The 20,055-nt window shown below is 42.7% G+C and overlaps 2 protein-coding genes across 2 annotated transcripts; both read right to left on the reverse strand.

The window, feature by feature from the left end:
• Nucleotides 1–405: 405 nt before the first annotated feature.
• On the reverse strand, nucleotides 406–7,966 carry LOC118789157 (vesicle transport protein SFT2B-like). Its single transcript, XM_036545483.1, has 8 exons — nucleotides 7,737–7,966; nucleotides 7,506–7,595; nucleotides 6,754–6,839; nucleotides 5,633–5,714; nucleotides 4,219–4,254; nucleotides 3,936–3,994; nucleotides 2,794–2,823; nucleotides 406–2,194 (listed from the first exon to the last, which is right to left on the reverse strand). The coding sequence occupies exons 1-8, from the start codon at nucleotides 7,800–7,802 to the stop codon at nucleotides 2,155–2,157; spliced, it is 489 nt and encodes a 162-aa protein (XP_036401376.1). The 5' UTR covers nucleotides 7,803–7,966; the 3' UTR covers nucleotides 406–2,154.
• A 2,401-nt stretch (nucleotides 7,967–10,367) lies between these two features.
• LOC118789538 (transmembrane protein 45A-like) lies at nucleotides 10,368–18,641 on the reverse strand. Its single transcript, XM_036546009.1, has 6 exons — nucleotides 18,579–18,641; nucleotides 14,681–14,879; nucleotides 13,382–13,594; nucleotides 11,558–11,742; nucleotides 11,108–11,253; nucleotides 10,368–10,685 (listed from the first exon to the last, which is right to left on the reverse strand). Exons 2-6 carry the CDS (start codon nucleotides 14,868–14,870, stop codon nucleotides 10,598–10,600), a joined length of 822 nt encoding a protein of 273 aa, XP_036401902.1. The 5' UTR covers nucleotides 14,871–14,879; nucleotides 18,579–18,641; the 3' UTR covers nucleotides 10,368–10,597.
• Between the last annotated feature and the right edge of the window lie 1,414 nt (nucleotides 18,642–20,055).

Here is a 20,055-nt window from a genome sequence, read left to right on the forward strand (position 1 = left end):
CATGATATTTTAGACCTTTTATGAGGGGCATACATGAGTGAATATTCACAGGAACGAACAGACAACACTTGGTGGAGTTTTTGGTTTAATAAATGTAATTGCCGTGTACATGCTTGACATAACCATGTGCTGACAAACACACTGTGCCTAACATACAACATTCAATTCAATAACCAACAGAGACAAGGTCTGTAAACTATCATAGAAAGCAAGGATGCTTCTCATTTAATCCATTATTTCAGATAAAGACAACAGCTAAATGTATGGCATCTAGCCCACAGTATGTAAGCTTTTACCATGACACCATTTCAAAACACAGCAGGACAAAGAAATAAGATTTAAAGAAAATACCTGCAAAAAGGAACATTTCTTGCATTTTTCACAATGTGTATAAAAATAGCCCAGTGAACTAGGTAATTCATATTCTTTTGTGATGCATTAAGGTTTGATTATTTTTAAAAACGTGAATCACTCCAAAAAGAGGAGTGCCACAGTCAGAATGAGATAAGACAGGCCCATGTTGCCTTTTCAGCACACTCCTGGCTATTAGTGAAGCCATGTCACAGAAACAGAATGAACATACTGATTTATGAAAAAATATTCATGACTGAAACAAATTTGGAATTACTTCGCTACATGACTTAAAACCACCTAGGACACACTAAATAATGGAAACTAAATGTATAAAAAATTACAGGACATTGTAAACTAGAGAAAAGTCATGGCACTGCCACAGAGGTGTTCAATCACAGAGAAAGGACTTCAGCTCTTCTTACAAGAGCAGAATTAGAGGCTGTGCAGGTTGTGGAAGTATGTCTCTGTGTAGAAGTACCCAACATACTGCAAACCCCAGGATACAGGGGTGCAGCAAAAAATAGATTAGATTAAAATAGATTAGATTCTAATTCAAATTAGGACGGTTGCCAATTGATAGAATAACCTGTGTGATCTAGCTATGGATGGAGAGTACTGCCTTTCCCATTTTTGGATGACAAATGAAAAGATATGACAGTAATGATTTTATACGAAGACACTGTCCTGTGTCAAAGATAAATTCAGTCACATCTTCTGCGAGGAAAAGAAAAGTCATACAATTCATAGGATGATACAAATTTCTACATGCAACACAGCACTTCAAATGACTAATGCATCCCAGCCCAATTTAAATCTAAACACTGCGACAAACACAAGATGATACCTTAGAAAAAGGTCAGGATCCCATTTGCTAGAAATGTACCCAGAACATTAAAGAAAATGTTCACTGGAATGTATGCTTGGGGCAGGGCTCTCTTTCCCCTCCATTCATGAAAATGGCTTCATAATTTAATGATTGACCCAATACTTTCACCACTAGCAATATGTTGGGTAACTTTGACTCATCTACCCATTAGACCAGCAGGTGCATTGGGTTTGTGTTTTTTTAACCTCAGTTATCCCTCAGAATGCCTTACTTCTTTAATGGCTAAGATTCCATTGAATAAAAATGTACTTGAAGTTGCAATTTGGCAATTTTCCCTGCCTAACAAGATAACTAGAAAAGTATATAAAAAAGCAACAGTCAATATCAGCAAATGACAAGAGCCCACTTTACCAAATACTGTAACCTACATCCATCTGATTGTTTTGATAGGTCAGACGAGTGTTTACTGTAGCGGGACTCCTGGAAAAGAACATACTAATTTCATCTAACACACATAATTTAACACACATTGACCTACAGCTACCAAAAACAGTTACACAACCATATAAGAACTGTGAACAAGAACTGTGGTATTTCAGTGTTGCCCTTCATGTAAGCCAGTACGGTGACTCACCTATGCATATGTGACAACTATTATGTCTAATTAAGAGTGGGGGGAGTGAAGGAGGTGATGGGTCAGAAAGTCCTAGTTCAAGCTGTGCTCCACCCATGACTTCAGTGCTTCAGTCACTCTTCTAAAAGGGAACACTGATTAGATCTGTGATCTTTCACCCCTTTTGAGCATTGGAGGGGGGTTCAGCGAGGTGACTGCACGTTTCTTGGAACTGGCATCAGCTCCACGGAGTGATGTCTTCGTGGAAACTTAGGAGAGAAGGAATCGGCAGTCCCTGAAGTGGCACGGTGCCATGGCGGTTTGGGACAGGCGTTGGGGGGGGGACTGCACCAAGTGGCCTTCACTTCAGGCACATGGAAAACATCTTTATCACTGCATCTCTGGGAACAGACACAAGCAAAACAAATTCCTCTTAATTTGAAGGATGTGCCACCTCCTACCAATCACACAAAGGCTTAAAATAAACTGAAGACCCTTGCATTACACCTTTTACAAACTGCATTCTATGCAAACACCTACCCATACAAATATAACATTTTCAAAGTGCAACAAACGTTAACTGATAATCCAGCCCTTTGTTTCCCATTTTTCTGTTGACTGTAGAGGTTGTGAACTGAACGTCATCTAGTGTATGAAACTAGGCCTGCAGTTTTCTGTCATATTTTCAGCTGAACCAATAAAGCTGACTGGCAGTTAAGAGAATGCAGATGGCAGCTAGGCTCACATGTTAATTCCAGGCAGTTTAGAGTGGCTGCAGGTGTAAGCTCTGGAACACTGCTGCTATAGCACCACCTGCTGTACACTGTGTTAGGATCTCTGGGAGACTCAATTTTGCATCCAACAGCTAAGTAAATACTGCCATTTTATTCTTGTATCTTTGTGTACAAAAGGTATACACATCATGATATGCTAAACTAGACATCTTACTATAATTCTGAATCAACACGAAGAATATTTGACAAAAAATTAAAAAACTAACCTTGCAAAGGGGATGTAGGATAAGCCATACCTGTAAACAATGTACAACACAATGAAGGAAAACAAGGCATTTGCATTTGCTGTGAGAACTTCAATTCGTAACCAAAGTTTACAGGTTTGTATAGCCAAGTGGGCACTGATGTTGAACTCCTAAGGAACATACTGAATTTGTGCAGCTTCAGTAATCATACAGCGGAATTAATGTGTACCATTAAAAAAACTGAGGAACACAAGGGCATATGATGCAAACGACGCAGACCGCCCTCCTTCATTTGAGTTTGCCCAATGCGGCAGATGCACTGCTGCCATCTTCTACAGTGCAAAAAGACGGTGTACTAGAAAGCCTGTGGGTTACTAAGTGCAACTTGTACTGCATCTTCTGAACAAAACACTCAGCAGTCCATGACCCGTTCTTTAGCGTGAGTGGGCCCGATACAGCAAAACGTAGACTACCTCTCCTGGCACAGAGGAAAGGGGTGCTCGACAAAACAAAGACCTCCGCACTCACAGGGCCTCAAGTGAGCCATTCTGCTCCGACACAAATTAGCCGAGCTAAAGCAAGACAAATAATTGGCCTGTTTTTTTATTTATGAATAAAAATAAGTTAGCTTTTTCTGTGCGTCAGTGAGCCATAGAGAGAGAGAGAGACGCTGCCTTGCTGTGTTCTGAAAGGAGGGAGAATTCATGCAGCTTGTATTTTCTGGAATTCTGGTATGTCTGGGGTCATTGCTCTCTCAGATAACTGCTAGCATGTTTAAAGAGACAGCAGTGACAGAGAGAGGACAGCTGTCCACCGGCATTTCAAAACAAAAATCTGACTTCATATAAAGAAGTCACTTTAAGAATACTTATGTAGGTATTATATTTATGGTCATAAGTATTGGTTTCATAAGTATTCATATGAAATATTTTTTGCATGGGACTATGGTAATAATCATATTCCATGAGTTCGGAATAGTAAGATTAAATGCTTTAAAGATTTTTTTTTTGTAAATATGCCACTACGTCATAAAACATTTGAACAAAAAATGACCAAAATAGCATTCTAAATCTGGATTAAAATAAAATGAAATATATGGATTAAAAGTATTACAAAGGGATTAAAAAGTAATTAACGATAATATGACATAATTTGTTACTCACCAAGCAAATGCTAAGAACTGCAAAATGCAAAATAGCAGAGCAAGTCCGTTGTTCCTCCACTGAAAAAGTGAAGGATTGTTACACAAAAACAGGAAAATAGCTTCATTACTGCCCTAATTATTGTAGTGTTCATGTCTGTCTGTCTGTCTGTGTGCATGAGACAGTGCATTCTATCACAATGGCCTGCACATTAAACCTTCTAAAGCCTAATATGAGCTCAAACCATGTAAACACAGATATTTAACATCCCAAAAGACCAACGGATAAAGTTGAACTCACTCACCCAAAAGGCAGCGCACAGAGTCAACACGAGGCCGCTCTATGAAACAAGAGAGGTCAAGGATTGTTTCAGTGCAAATTAAAAAAAAAAAAAAAAAAAAGTTTAAATAAGAGACATTAATGCTCTTTGTGTTCACCTTTTTCCCAAATGTACTTGCTTAAATAAGGCATGTTTGATTAATAACTTTAGGGTTTTTCATTAAAATTCTGCAGTGCTGTCATATGATTTCTCATTAAACATCTACAGAATGGTTTAAACTTGCTGCATACTGTTTCTGTAGTTCTTTCTGTAGGTGTCTGACAGACGTTCCTGACAAACCTGCACATAATGTTCTCATTTTTCTACAGAAGGAAAAATAGAAACAAAGACACAGAGGCACAGAATAAACCAACATCACACCAATCATCTCAGGGACATCTCAGGTAAAACCATTTTTCTGTGAGAAATATGTTAGATCAGATTAGCGACATTAGAAACGCCACCATGTTTTTTTTCTCCTTCATTATCCTCAATCCTCTCCGTTTACCACACAATGGAAACTCGTGATGTGGTTGACCCTGCCCCCACCTCCCCCACCCCCCTTAATGACTGTCCGTTCCCAGAGCTCTTTGGGTTTTGGCAGGCCCAGAGAAACCCATTTACCCACTGGCACCGCCAGCCTCTCACTGCCCAGCTGGGCCCCGAGCTGGTAAACAGAGCTTTTGAACCCGGACCCTTCTCCACTGAGTGAGGGTAGGGACTTGGTTCTGCCGCCTGCCGCTTTCAGACAAGTCCAACTTTCAGAGTGCTATCCATCAGGGACAGATGAGCACCAGCAACTCCAGGGATATTACACTTGAGGTGTTTAATCTCTCCTGTCTTACCCTACTGCACTTAACAGCACATCTGTTTATGTATACAAACGCTCATCAGACACCCTTATCCAGTCCAACTTGCTTTATTTTTTTTTTTACACAGCCATTAATGCAGCTGGGTATTTATTTAAGCAATTCAGGTTGGTAGCTTACTCAGGGATACAGCAGGGGAGTTCCTCTTTGAATTTGGTTAAAAGCCCAGCTCTAAACTAAGAAGCCTGCTGATGTCTATATGGTGTGTAGACAGGAGACGACAGAGACATCCCATTTCTGAGTTTAAATGTGGTTCCAGACTGATCCTCAGGTAATGAACCTGGAGGGTACATGGTTTTTTCCCCCTTTTTTCAACCTCACTTTGGAATTGCTGTTTTTGCATTTCGCTCACCTCACCGTCGTGCCTTCTACGGCCCACACCTATAGACTGCAGGGGATTGTGAGATAATGACACAACCCAGGCGCAAACATACTATGCCTGCACTTGGGAGCAACTCAGCCAATCAGGAGCCGGTAAGCGTACATGAAGGTTGAGCCAGACAGTCGGGTTGAAGTCAGTGTGCTCTCACCAGCATGACAGCAGTGGCCAGCGCTCGAGTCTTCTCACACATCTTCTTTAGCTGTTTGACTGGCCCCATCAGGAACATGGTGCTGCAGGCCCAAACCAACGACAGTCAGCTCTCCTCTAATCAAAAGGCACCCAGCTCAACTCCCACCCAAACGACAGTCAGCTCTACTCCAATCCAAAAACAGTCAGTTAGCTCTCCTCCAATCCAAGTACAGCCAGTTAGCTCTCCTAAAAATCTAACGACAGTCAGTCAGCTCTCCTGCACCTATCTATGCACACTCACCGAACACTGCTCACAAGCCTAGACTAAGAGAAGGAAGGGAATATTTCTCTAAAGGGCTCTGAGTTGATTCCATTGTGAAAGATGCTGTTCCAAAAACAATCTGATTTGAGTCAAACTGAGTCTGGCAAAGGAGTTTCATTGATGAGTTACGCAGCAGATGTACAGAACAATGACAAAAGGGGCAAGTTTACTTTTGAATATCTTTCAGTGAGAGGTTTTCAAATGAGTCACAGAATTAATCAGAGAGAAGATCAAAGGGGTGTAATTAACAGGATTTCCATCAGGGGTTTTGTCATCCTCAGATACAGATAACCCTTGTACACATTATATCAGAGCAGCAGAAATGTCGTGACAGAAAACCACTACCTTCCCAGAAACAAAAAAACCTACTCAAACTACTTGGTCTCTAAAGTGGTTTAGCCCCTCGTATTCTGAGAGATGACACCTCCATTGGCTAGATTTCTGTAGACGAAAAATACCACAGGGGATCGGCGCATCCCATTGTATGCATATGGCATAAGAATTGAAGCTCATTTGCTTCATACCTGATGCAAGCTAGCACTTCTCATTGAGCTGGGTGGAGAACTGTACATCTGCGACAATGAGTCTGCAAGTTCATGGACATCCCTTGCCAAATTACTATTAAAACCTTTTTTAATTACTGTGCCTGCCATAGGGTTCTTAAATACATTAGCATCTAAATAGCCTTGGTCTTTGCAATCATGGCAGTGTATACATGGAGATTCCAAAAGCAGTTCATTTTTAAGAAAAAAGCTAAAGTGTGAGGGAGACTAGAGCTTCTGGCACAGCATGCAGAGGTGAGAAGGCGAGAAACCCACCTGCACAGAGAGGCAAAATTACCTAAGGTGTAGAAGACGGCGAACAGAGCTAGCCCAATTCTTGGAATCCACAGCATGCAGACCCCCTAAATGAGAGGTTTAAACATGGAGCATGTGCTATCGTTACACTCTTAAACCTTTCACATTTACTTAGCCATGAACCAGGACCAAAAATAACATTTGTACAATCACTATAAAAATGATAGACTAGCAAGAAGTTTGTATTGACCTATATTCACACAAAATGCACATTAAAATGCACATAAACACCTGGATTTAATATTTTCATGTGAATGTGTAAAAATAAATGTTAATAAGATTACCAATACTCTTACTATTTCCTATTCCCTGCCATACTTACTGGAGGCAGGAGTTCCTCTTCTGCACTTAAATAGTTTAAACACATTTAAGAAAGTAAATGTCTAGTGTCCACTGTGGATAAACATGATCATTAAGCATATGATAATCCATACTCTAATGCCATATAAAGTGAAGAAATGTCCATTAAAAACTAATATTAAAACAAACCATTAAAACAGGCCCAAGTGCTTTCCTATTCAGCAGTGTAGAGGCAGTGTAATTTGGTGAATATGTCTGGACATCAGCAGAACTAAACAATGCAAACTTTGGTTTATTGGAGGGGTAGGGCCGTGATGTGAGTAACATTAAGCAAATTATACCTGATGCACTACAGGTATTTGGTGTACTTAAACTGAAAGAAATTAGAGATATGCCACACATGCGCCACTCACCAGAACACTACACACGACTCCAATGACGAAACAAGCTACGAAGCCCTTCACGCGCTTACCCCAGCCGAGACTGGAGGCTTCATTCGCTGCCTATAACGGGAATATGGAAGTTATAGAATTTTAAAATGTAATCTTAGACATTATCCATGTGCTCTAAGTAACTGTAGTTTGCTGTATTGTACGTGTTGACTGGCTAACTCTTCGTAAACGGGAGTTTTTAAACGCCTTTACCTGCAGAATGTTGATGTCGTCGTTGTCTCCATCTTGACCACTCAAAACTTTCTTTAGTTTGTCCATTAAAATCAGCGCAACGGCGGTGCGTGTTGTATGTTCACCGACGGGTGTTACTTTTAATTTGCGTATTGATCTTTAGTGTTCCAACCCTTATTCGAAGTGAAACGGGTGAATTAGACAAAATGGATGGTATGGCAGAGAATATTCTCGTCGGTTTAACGCTACAAAACACCTCCACCGCTGAAAATGGAACGAGCAAACTAGCTTGCGCTATATCACTTGATGGTGCCCATCTGTTAAAGATTAACAGGAACAAGGTTTTAGGGTTTGACCGTGTTAAGACCGCGGACCTCACTAGGGAGTGATGTGACATTACCCACGACGTTCAAAACGTTATTTTTGTGACATATAAACCAATGGACGTGCGTATCGTGCATTACACCGCGCAAGCACTTTGTTCACTGAATCCCCCTCAGCCGATCCACAATCAGTGAAACACTAAATCTATACACTACGCAGCGCGATGTCCTCAAACGAGACCAGTTTTCAATTAGCAGTTCAGTCAGACCCTATTAAGAGCGGTCGGAATGAAAATGAGCGTGTACGGTACCTCATCGTTGTGGTCCTCATGGTCTTAATTTGAGATCAGACAGAAAAAGCACTGCCCAAGTGAAGTGGCGTTGTAATTGCTGATGAACCATCGGCGGGCAACAGCCACGAGCTCTTCATGATTGCTGGCTCAACCGAGTACATTAAAGGCCGCAACGCAAAAAGCGCTCGCCTGCAATTGGACAAGAATATCATTTTTACAACCACCCCTCAAAACATCCCAGATGCAGGGTCAATTTTACATGCATTTTGTAATTCGGTAACTCGGATAAGGGAATATGTATGCTTTGTGCAACAATTATGTTTAATCAGTATTTAAACACATAGGCCAACATGTTTCGCCTCGATATAGATGTGTTTTGCATTGGCTTTTTCCATTGCCAGTGACCTCAACTTTTTTAAAGCACGCATTACAATCACTAAATTTAGATTCGCTGGCTGTTACCTGTCCTTTACATTAGTAAACTGTAATTCAACTACAATGTAAATACAGGCAAGTGACTTAAAAATATCTTGAGTTAGTCTACGCGGTTAATTATTCAGAACGGTGTTTTAGTTTTAGCTTCACACATTTCATACTTGTTTAGAATGTGTACCATACCCGCAGATGGAAGCCTACTCTTTATTTACTGGGAGAGATCAAAGGAAAAGAGGGGAAAGCAACCCGGCCGGCCACTTCGCCGTTTGTGAATAAACTTACCCACACTGGGGAATACGGATTCCAGCTTTTATTACACCCTAACGCTTTACGCTTACTGTGCGTGTTGTTTCCACGCTGCCTAAGAGCATCTAATACCAAGATGCTGATGTGTTTTTAGTTTGTAGCAATGTAGCTATTATTCGCTGCCTTGAAACAAAATTAATATTTATACACAAACCACAAGTAACCATGTTTCGATACAACAAAATATGTAATCAAGTGAATACAGGTAATCAAGATCATTCAAGATCATTTCCAGGTTACACTCTTTAACTGTGTTCTTAACAGTACCAAGTACCTTTTAAGTCTATCCAGGAAAAATACAACCGCTAAATAGGAAAAAAAAAAGACTCCATGAACAAATGTAGCAACATTTCTGAAGTCTCTCACGCCACTCCCGTGGATAAGCAGTTTCTCCAGTGATCATAAGAGAGATACATGTACTGTTATTTCTTACAATGAACATTGCACTATTCAATAAATTACAATTAATAATACATGTCGCAATTTTATAGCCCCATAACGTTGCTAATAACCTCATGTTAATTCTCAATTATAAAGTTTGTTACCTATTTTATCAAGCATAAAACTAGCAACTATAATATTCGCCACATGATGGCAGTATATCGCTATCACATTTAAATATCACATCTGAACTTTAAAAAAAAAAAAAGAAACATAAAGGGGCCAATAAAATGTTTACAGCTCCTTAAAACGGTTTATATTTTTACTTGCACTACCCACAGTAAAGCATTCCCTTTAAATCATGTTTTAGAATACTACTCTTTGAGAGTGAATTAATTAAGCTCTATTCTTAGTTTAGCCATCTTCAAAGTGAACTGAAGTATTCTCCAACAGGGAAGAAGGCACGATGCTATCAGTACTCACAAACCATACTTCACATATGAACATAAACAAAGGACCCCCCCCCGTGAAATCATTAAAAACAATGAATTGTCTGCAAAGTCCTTGAGCATAGCCTAAAGAAGCTGTGTTCTCCATTTTTGCCGCTCCGGGTGAAGGGAAGAAAAGAAGACGCTACAGGGCCAGGCTGAACAGGGCATGAGTGAAGCATGACATTTGCATTGTAAGCTACCACCATAGGCTAGCCACTGAAAGCCCTTCACACGTTGTTCAAATGGCATGTATTAAAAAGAGGTTTATTATGGATAGGCTCCATATGTTTGGCATGCTTCACTTTTTCTGACTCCAAGTTATAGGTACCTTCAAGCAGTGATGTAACCTTGAAGACTGTCGTCTGCACCATGTAATATGAGAACATGGGCATGGCACAGTTGTGCGTGGCCTCAGCTTAGCTCAGCTCCTGGGCTGTCTGGAGGCATGCTGCATAAGTCAGGGTTCCAGACCAAGGGGCTAGCAGCATGGCAGGATGGCTGGTTCATTGGATGGTGTTGGACGGACCAGGTGCTACGCTGTGCGGTGGGAGGCTGGGGGGAGGTCACTGCTAGATGGGACACCTGGTGCTGGAACCTGCCCCAGTCCTGCTGTCCGCAGCTGAGTGAGAGGAGTGGGGGCAGGCGTAGCAGGACTACACCTCATCCTCCGACTCCTGCTCCATGGTCTTCAGGAGGCCCATCTCCGCTGACCGCATCCTCCTGAACCTGGACCGCACCAGCCTGCAGGGGGCAAGTGGTCGGGAACATTGACATGCATGCACAAACACAGGTCCAAGGGAACGGACTTTTGGACTTTCAACGCCCCGGGTTGGTGACATTTGTTTTCAGTACCAGAGACTGTGTGATCTCCACCTGCACTGGATGATGTAAGAATATTCCCTTTAATACCACCCAGAGCACCAATCATAATGGCTATGTGGAGCCTGCAATCCATCAGTCTGAATCTTAATATGTCCATGTAGAATAAGGTAAAATTTGGTCGGATCAGCTAGCCCACAATGGAAGTTACAGGCATAAAGTGAAGCGTGACTGTTGAAAGTAATGGATGGGTGTGTGCAGGTGTGTGCAAGTGTGTGTGTGTATGTGTGTGTGTGTGTGTACGAGCGCGTATGTATGTTGGCTGTTGGCGGAGGGCCACTGACCAGCACACGGTGCAGTAGACCACAGACACGGCCAGCAGGGCAAAGGCCAAGTGCCAGCAGTAGCACATGGTGATGAACATCACGTTGTTGTGGTCCTTCAGGTCCCACTCCTCCAGACTGCTGGGGGGGTAGAGCACAAAGCCAATCTACCAGAATAGAGAGGAGACGTTACAGTCAGAGTATATAAACACACAGGGCCTCTCAGACACACACATGCACTCACATGCACACACAGGGTAACAAACACACACCCACACACACCATCAGACATGCACACAGGATCACACACACAAAGACACTCAGGATTATAAACACAAACACACACACACAGAATCAGACACACACAGGGTTACACACAGACATATATACACACAGAGGAGGAGTCTCTGTCAAACACACACAGGTCACACACATATAAATAGAGTCTCAGTCACACACACACACTCTAACCTGCCAGAACCAGGTTCCCTGCAGCAGACACAGTGCAGCTCGCAGCAGCTCCAGCAGGACATTGCCCCGCTGGAACACCTCTAGAAAGGTGGTCAGTGCGCTGCTGAAAATGGCATACAGCAGCAGCTGGTGGACATGCACGTCCAGCAGGGCACGGCCGTGGAGGTGGTACAAGAACAGGAACCCTGCAGACACACAAACAGGACACTCAGGTAAGAGACAGGACAGGATGACCTTCAGTCAGTCAGTACTGCACTGGTCAGAGAAAGAGGGGGGACACAGTCTGTACTGTACTGGTCAGAGAGAGAGGGGGGACACAATCAGTACTGTACCGGTCAGAGAGAGAGGGGGGACACAGTCTGTACTGCACTGGTCAGAGAGAGAGGGGGGACACAGTCAGTACTGTACCGGTCAGAGAGAGAGGGGGGACACAGTCTGTACTGTACCGGTCAGAGAGAGAGGGGGGACACAGTCAGTACTGTACCGGTCAGAGAGAGAGGGGAAACAGTCAGTACTGTACCGGTCAGAGAGAGAGGGGAAACAGTCAGTACTGTACCGGTCAGAATGAGAGGACACACAGTCAGTACTGTACCGGTCAGAATGAGAGGACACACAGTCAGTACTGTACCGGTCAGAGAGAAAGGGGAAACAGTCAGTACTGTACCGGTCAGAATGAGAGGACACACAGTCAGTACTGTACCGGTCAGAATGAGAGGACACACAGTCAGTACTGTACCGGTCAGAGAGAAAGGGGAAACAGTCAGTACTGTACCGGTCAGAATGAGAGGACACACAGTCAGTACTGTACCGGTCAGAATGAGAGGACACACAGTCAGTACTGTACTGGTCAGAGAGAGAGGAGGGACACAGTCTGTACTGCACTGGTCAGAGAGAGAGGGGGGACACAGTCAGTACTGTACCGGTCAGAGAGAGAGGGGGGACACAGTCTGTACTGTACCGGTCAGAGAGAGAGGGGGGACACAGTCTGTACTGCACTGGTCAGAGAGAGAGGGGGGACACAGTCTGTACTGCACTGGTCAGAGAGAGAGGGGGGACACAGTCTGTACTGCACTGGTCAGAGAGAGAGGGGGGACACAGTCTGTACTGCACTGGTCAGAGAGAGAGGGGGGACACAGTCTGTACTGTACTGGTCAGAGAGAGAGGGGGGACACAGTCTGTACTGCACTGGTCAGAGAGAGAGGGGGGACACAGTCTGTACTGTACCGGTCAGAGAGAGAGGGGGGACACAGTCAGTACTGTACCGGTCAGAGAGAGAGGGGGGACACAGTCTGTACTGCACTGGTCAGAGAGAGAGGGGGGACACAGTCTGTACTGCACTGGTCAGAGAGAGAGGGGGGACACAGTCAGTACTGTACCGGTCAGAATGAGAGGACACACAGTCAGTACTGTACCGGTCAGAATGAGAGGACACACAGTCAGTACTGTACCGGTCAGAATGAGAGGACACACAGTCAGTACTGTACCGGTCAGAGAGAAAGGGGAAACAGTCAGTACTGTACCGGTCAGAATGAGAGGACACACAGTCAGTACTGTACCGGTCAGAATGAGAGGACACACAGTCAGTACTGTACCGGTCAGAGAGAAAGGGGACACACAGTCAGTACCGCAATGGTCCGAGAGAGGGGAGACAGAGTCAGTACTGCACATGTAAGGAATATAGAGGGGGACATGATCAGTACTGCACAGGTAAGGGGAAGAGATAGAGAGAGACAGGTTAGTACTGCAGTTCTGAGAGCACAAGACAGTGAGAGCACAAGACTAATTCAGGTAAAGCATGTGGAGTGGGCACGCATTCCACCATACCTTCTGTGAAGAACGCGGTGGCCAGCATCATGCGGTCTGCAGCGAGGGGGGCCTTGTCTGCGGTGTGGACCATCAGAGCCGTGGATCCTGCTAGCCCAAAAAACAGGTACATGGTGGCATGCTGCCAGTTCATCAGCCGGTCCCAGCGCTGCTCAGTGTAGTCATAGAGACGCAGCCAGGGCCCATCGGACACAAACTGCTCCGCCAACATGCCTGCACACACACAGAAAGGTTAAAGGTCAAAGGGAGAGAGGGAATTATGTGACATAAGGGTATAAGAAGTTTAATGTCCAAAGTGTCTCTAGCACTGTGACTTAAGCATCCTGGGGGCGTCTCCTACCACTACGTATACTGACAAATTACAGCATGTATTAATAGCTTTCTGAATGAAAATATACTTCCTAGAGCCAGTGTGACATTTACCTTCAACCTATAACCTCTGATAGGCTTCATCCTGATACAGCTTCTATAGTCTGATTTATTGTGGCTTTCTAAAAAATTCAAAACCTCAGTCAAATCCCCCTGAGTCTCTTCTCCCTGAATGTCTGTGTACTTCTTACAGCATGGTGCCCAGAACCGGACGCAGTACTCTAAACGCAGTATGATAAATGGATTCTATACAGGGAAACTCAACACCCGACACAGATATCAGTTCGCTGGTAATGCAGTTTTGTGCATCTGTTGCCATCAGCACATTGACTGCGACGTTATAATGAATGCTCAGTGGCATTAATGTGCATGACATGCAATCATGTCACAAGACCCACCTTTGGCCTCAGCCATACTTTTACATCCTAGACCTATTTGTAGTGTTATCAGCAGTCAATTTATTGTTGGGACTATGATTTGGATTTTGTACAGCTCAACTGTGCAAGGAATATGTAAGTCACAACTGGGAACAAAGAGGTGACATCTTAAGGATTCGGCAGGAATAATGACATTCACTTTTCAGAGCATCAGTCCTTATACTCAAAATGGTGGGTTATGGCCTTGATTAGTACACATTTCACAAATCACAAAACAGAACATGGTTGGAATTTTGCTAGAACCAGAAATGGAATGAATTTGGCCCTGTGGTTCCATGCATGGCCACAAGATGAAGGTGTACCATGGTGTAGTGGCTTGATATGGAAGAGAAGATTAGAGATTCACCCACAGCTGGTGTTCATTCCATTTCATTTCAGTCAATTCAGGGAATGAAATTAAATTTAATGCATAAATTGACAACTGCCCATCATTTTCTAGGAATATCTTCTGATGAATTTGATGAATTTGATGAATTTGAATTTGCAGGCTCACCGGTGACAGAGAAGAACAGCATGACAGAGGCCTCAATGACTTCCAGGTAGCGCTGTCTGGCCTTGGAGGCCAGGAATCCTACACTCTTGTTGCTGCGGGTGGCATAGCAGAAGGAGAATTTCCCCGCCCACCACAGCCCTGCAATCAGGAAGAAGCTGCCAGGCAGGGCGTGGCCCTTGAAATTTCCCATGACTCCTCACTGCAACACATAAGAAGGCATATTCTGTCCAGTATTCTGCCAAAACATCCCATAATAGTTTCTTGAACAACTAGAAAGGGAATTCTCCACCTCCATAAACAGACACCAAAAAAAAAAATCCCCTGGGAAAACTGAAATATTTCATAAACTTGGGTGGGGACAGCAAATGAAAATATTTATGTGTCTCAGCTTTTTTTTTCCCTTACTGTGCAGTTTAAGAGATCCTGAGACTCTTGGCAGCTGTTTGCTAAGAACAAACAGGAAAGGCTACAGAGTATCAGAGGAGGAGCATCTGTAATTAGGTTCAACAGGGCAGTCTGAGGCAAAGAGTGGCCCTATAGCAGTGCTCCAGAATCCTGACTGACCGCATCGGGACAAACCTGCGCTGACTTCCACACACAATGCATTCCTTGTGACATGCTGAAGTCACTAGGCCCTTCCATTACTGTCCCAGTAACCAATCTGAGCTACATCTTACTGTTTTTTCTGCTACAGTTTTGGTTAGACTCAAAGACGTTTAGTAAGCAGATTCTATTTATTATGACCTCCTGTGTCTAACCTCTTCTCTGTTCTTATGTTACACTGCTTCTGCATCGCACCAAGTTGCTCATGTTTGTGTCATGTACCGTTAATATTAAAAAACACATAGAAATCAGTCGGTTCTCTTTATAGTTATTCAAACTGAATGAAAATAAATAACAAACATGAAGACAGAAATTAAGATGTTTTATCCGTTTTAACCTTCAGCCCATTACTGTTTCTCTCTCTCTCACATACACACAGACACACACACACAGAGGCGAAGTAAACTATCCTTGAAGCTCACTGCAAGGAGGTGTTCTAATAACACACTACAGATAGACAAAGACAGATGGAGTACTTGATTATCAAACCCCACTATGACGGATCAACGACCTATGGTTTGAACCACCCATTTCACCATTATGTCATATAAAGCACCAGAGACTGGGCTGATTTAATGAGGCAGAGGTTCACTGTCACTTTGCTTACATTACACTGTAGTTTAGCCGTCTGTCAGGAAGAGTGAAACCAGGCAGGACAAAGGGCAAACAGAGTTCAACTGTTGACTTATTCAAACAATTATGAAAACATGTGGCGAGCAACCTTGCCTTCCCTTCCTGCTGTCACAGGAGTAACTCGCACTTAATCGAGTAACCTGTATATCTCAGCCTCGATTTCTATCCCTCCCTTTCTCTCTCCCTCTCTCTCTCTCTCTCTCCCTGTCTCACTCCTTCCCCCTTCCCCTCTCCCCGGAAGATTGAGTGTCCTGGTTAATGATTAACCTCAAGGTATGCTCGTGCTTGGTAGCACTGTCACTCCAGAGCTAAAATGTAACTTTCCATCCTGGACAGGTCTAAACACCTCTGTTGTGTTAAACATACCTACCTGTAACCTGGAGAGTGTCATCACTGAATACAGCATAGCATCCAGATTTATTAATTATATGCTATGTAGCTAATTCAAAGTGTAAAGGAATGCTTTCCAGCATAGGTGTTATAAGAGCTTTCTACAGTTACAACCTTTCCAATACATTATCATTACATTGTCATTTAGACGACGGTCTTATCTGGAGGACCTACATAGATCACAATTTGTATATATAGGATTCATTTATACAGTTGGATATTTACTGAGGCAATTGTGGGTTAAGTACCTTGCTCAAGGGTACAACAGCAGTCCCCCCAGCTGGAATCAAACCAGCAATCTATCGCTTATGTGCCCTGTTCCTTACCACTATCCTACACTGCCCCCATTCCTGCCCACTTCCCAGTAAGGGTCAAACCTGACACAGCAAGAGCATGGTAACCAACGGCCTCTGTAGCTTTGCTTCCATGTGACTGGCATTGCTGCATCTTTAGCAGGCTTATCCTGTGCTGTAATTTGCATAAAAGCATGAATACTACAGGTATGGCAGTAATATGCACTGGGTGATAGAGAATTCAGATGTTCAAAAGTCCTTGACTGAACGATTGCTTTCAGAACAAAGACCTCTCCCTCTTGCAATGATGAATGCAGAAATGTAAGAGTTTCCTCTTCTGACATACAAAATAGTACAGCAGTTGATATCACAGGTATAGTAATATATAATACCTTCTCCTAAACTGGCACCATGGATCTTAACCCAAAGACTATGGGCAAAAATGTAAACTCACCTGAAGATCGACTGTCACACACTCTCTGGGCGGAAAGAAGTAAGACCCTATGTGATCACTAGGTCTTCATTTTATTTGAAATGAGACCAACAGAACTACAAACACCCCGTTTTCCCGCGCGCTTCGTCAGGTTCGCATTCCCAGAAAGTGTATGATAAAACTGCATGCTACATAAATCGTTCTTGTTATGAAAATTTAAGTGAAATTGCTCTGCTGACCAATTTTCAAACAATATAATCAAAGTTTCCCGTTCCCATTGAGGTATGTTAGGGGGGCGGAGCACAGATTTTCTTCATAAAATCCTCTGGGACACACTGCCACCACCGTGATAATGGAAATCTCACTTCTTAGAATCTCTTTCGAAAGAGAGATGAGACAGATTATCTTGATCAGAGTGATTAGCTGGTGCCACAGTCGACCCGAGGGTCAGGCGGTGGTATTATAATATCACCATTCAGCAGGCTGCTGCAGATGCCCTCTAAACGAGGGGTAGCAGGAAGCCATTAGCTACTTATTGGATGTGTCTGTATGTATGTCTATCTGCGTGTGATTTGTCTGCCTATATGTATGTGTAATTTTTTCCCGCTGAATTTTCTGCGTGACCGATTTTTTTTAAACACTCCCTGACACAGGAAGGATTTCTCAGTTTGATAAGTTACGCATATTTCTGAAATGAAATTCAGACCACTTGTCAACCACAGGATATCAAGGTGTGGCAAACTATAAAATATTTGCATCACGTGAAGTGACAGATGATTCAGATAATGCATGTATTGCAAGAAGGGAAATACGTGCGGAATTATATCCCCGAGATAAGCAACCACAGGTTACATCCCATAAAATACACAGTGCAGCCACCATAAACACGTAGGCTGTCATAATATGTTTCGATGCACAGAGTTAAGTGGCAATAATTAAATCATTGGGTTAAAACGGTAGCACTACAAAGAACAAAGGCACGGATCCGATCTGGTTTAGGATCCATGTAACTTCGCCTCAAACAGGTGTGCTATCATTTACTGTACGTCTAAATACAAATAAACTTTTTGTCACTTTTTGCTTGCCACAGCACAACATTCGACATATGTTTTCCAATCCGTAAGTGAGATTTAACCCCACTTTTTTTTTAACCCATCTTTTTTCCAGATGTTTTCCAGATGCAAGATACTTGTAAAATATTGACACACGTATTTACTTTTTCCTACAAGGATACAAAACTTGCAGAGGGGCATATGGCTGAGATATTAGGCTATAAAGTGAGAGATACAACTTCTCTATTTTCACAGTGGTCATCCGTTTATTGCAGTGTCTAAAACAGTCTCCCACAGATCTATAGATATATACACATTGGTTCATTGGTTCTTCTTAATCTACTCTTTACGCTTTAGAAACATCTTGTAGCAGAAGATAAATATTCATCAAATACATGTATTTGAACAGAAACAGCAATCTCCAAATTAGGTGGCTCATTTGAGTCTCTGTGTTAAATTTACAGTAGCCGTGATGCATTGATGCGTTTTCCTACCTTTACTGTGCACTGCCAACTCTCAGATGAAGTAACCTAAAACTTTTAGACACATCGAGCAGTATCAGGGAGACGTCGTTCTTCTTGGTCAAGCATGTGAAATGAAAGTTAATTCTAAGCGCAAACTACCATTTCTCCTGCATGATGATTTAATTTAGTCAGAATCAAAACACATTTCAAGCAGTTTTTGACACAACTATTGAAACTCTTCTTTCCGGGCCATTATCGTAACTCCCGCGGCTCTAACTGTTTCTGAACCAGTTATTTCTTAACAAAAAAAGATGGTGTGGCTCTTTATGGACATCTGTTTATAGCAAGCGCTGTGGAATCCCACGGATCTTTATACAGTCCTTATACATCAGTCTGACGATCGGTGTTCACTGTCAGCCTATTCAGGTAATATACAGATCACTAAATCTGCGCAGCGCATGCTCTGAATTTATAACCGAGAATAAACGGGGTGTCTTTTCGTTTTTGGATACAACTCTGGATACAACTACAATTGGCTGAGGTTTACAGAAAAACATCATTCACTTATGTTTTCATTGGTTAAAGGCCTTTTCAGTCAGCTAACGTGATAGTTTCCACGTGTGCACTTTCACTCCCAGTTCTCACGAAAATCTCAATGGAGTCATGTTACCTCAAGACAGTAGTGACAGCTATAGTCCGTGGTTTTGTCAGGGCGAAGCACAATTAGATGAGCGACACATATGGCATAGCACTGACGTTTGAACTAAATAATAAGTCGATTTATACAAGTCCAAGTTTCCTTGTTTTAATGTTTCACGCATGTATAAACTTACATCAACATTTCATAAATAGGAAATTCCATCTAACTTAAGTTTATCCAGCACCCCAGACTAATCCATAAACAAACATTGTATTGGTCTTTCAGGTAAAACCCATGTACAATTACAAACACATATGCTCGGCTTTCAGCTCGATAGCGTGTGAAATTTTGTCCCTTTTTCTTTTAAGAGAGGAATGGACTACGATGCTGTTAACATCTGTACGTGCAAGAAGTCACGACACCTCTAGGAAGAAGTGGTTTGGAAGTAGGACCGCTGTAGAACCGGGAACAGAGATAGCCATTATAGAAATACTTTACGTTATAACCTGTGAGTATAGCATGTGATCAGTTTAGACTAGATTTGTTCTCTGGTGATCTCTCATTGTCTTTGCTGGAGCATACTAACAAGGTAGTTCCAGCCAACAAGCCAGAGAGTGTGCTTTTATCAAGCAGACTCATCTACACTCTTATTTGCTGTGCCCAATCAGAGTCCCCTGCCTGCACAAGGTCACAGCCCAACATCCAATCAGCTAAGGTCTCCTCAGAGATCCCTCACAGAAACTAAGTGCATCACAACACAGAATAACCACGTATGCATAGACGAAGTACTCAAGACAGAGCCGAGAATCAGTGACCACAGTGACTTTATTTATTGGATGTTTGATAGAACAAAGTTGACAAGGTGGC

The sequence above is a fragment of the Megalops cyprinoides genome, chromosome 14 (genome assembly GCF_013368585.1).
Source record: "Megalops cyprinoides isolate fMegCyp1 chromosome 14, fMegCyp1.pri, whole genome shotgun sequence".
Classification (NCBI taxonomy): domain Eukaryota; kingdom Metazoa; phylum Chordata; class Actinopteri; order Elopiformes; family Megalopidae; genus Megalops; species Megalops cyprinoides.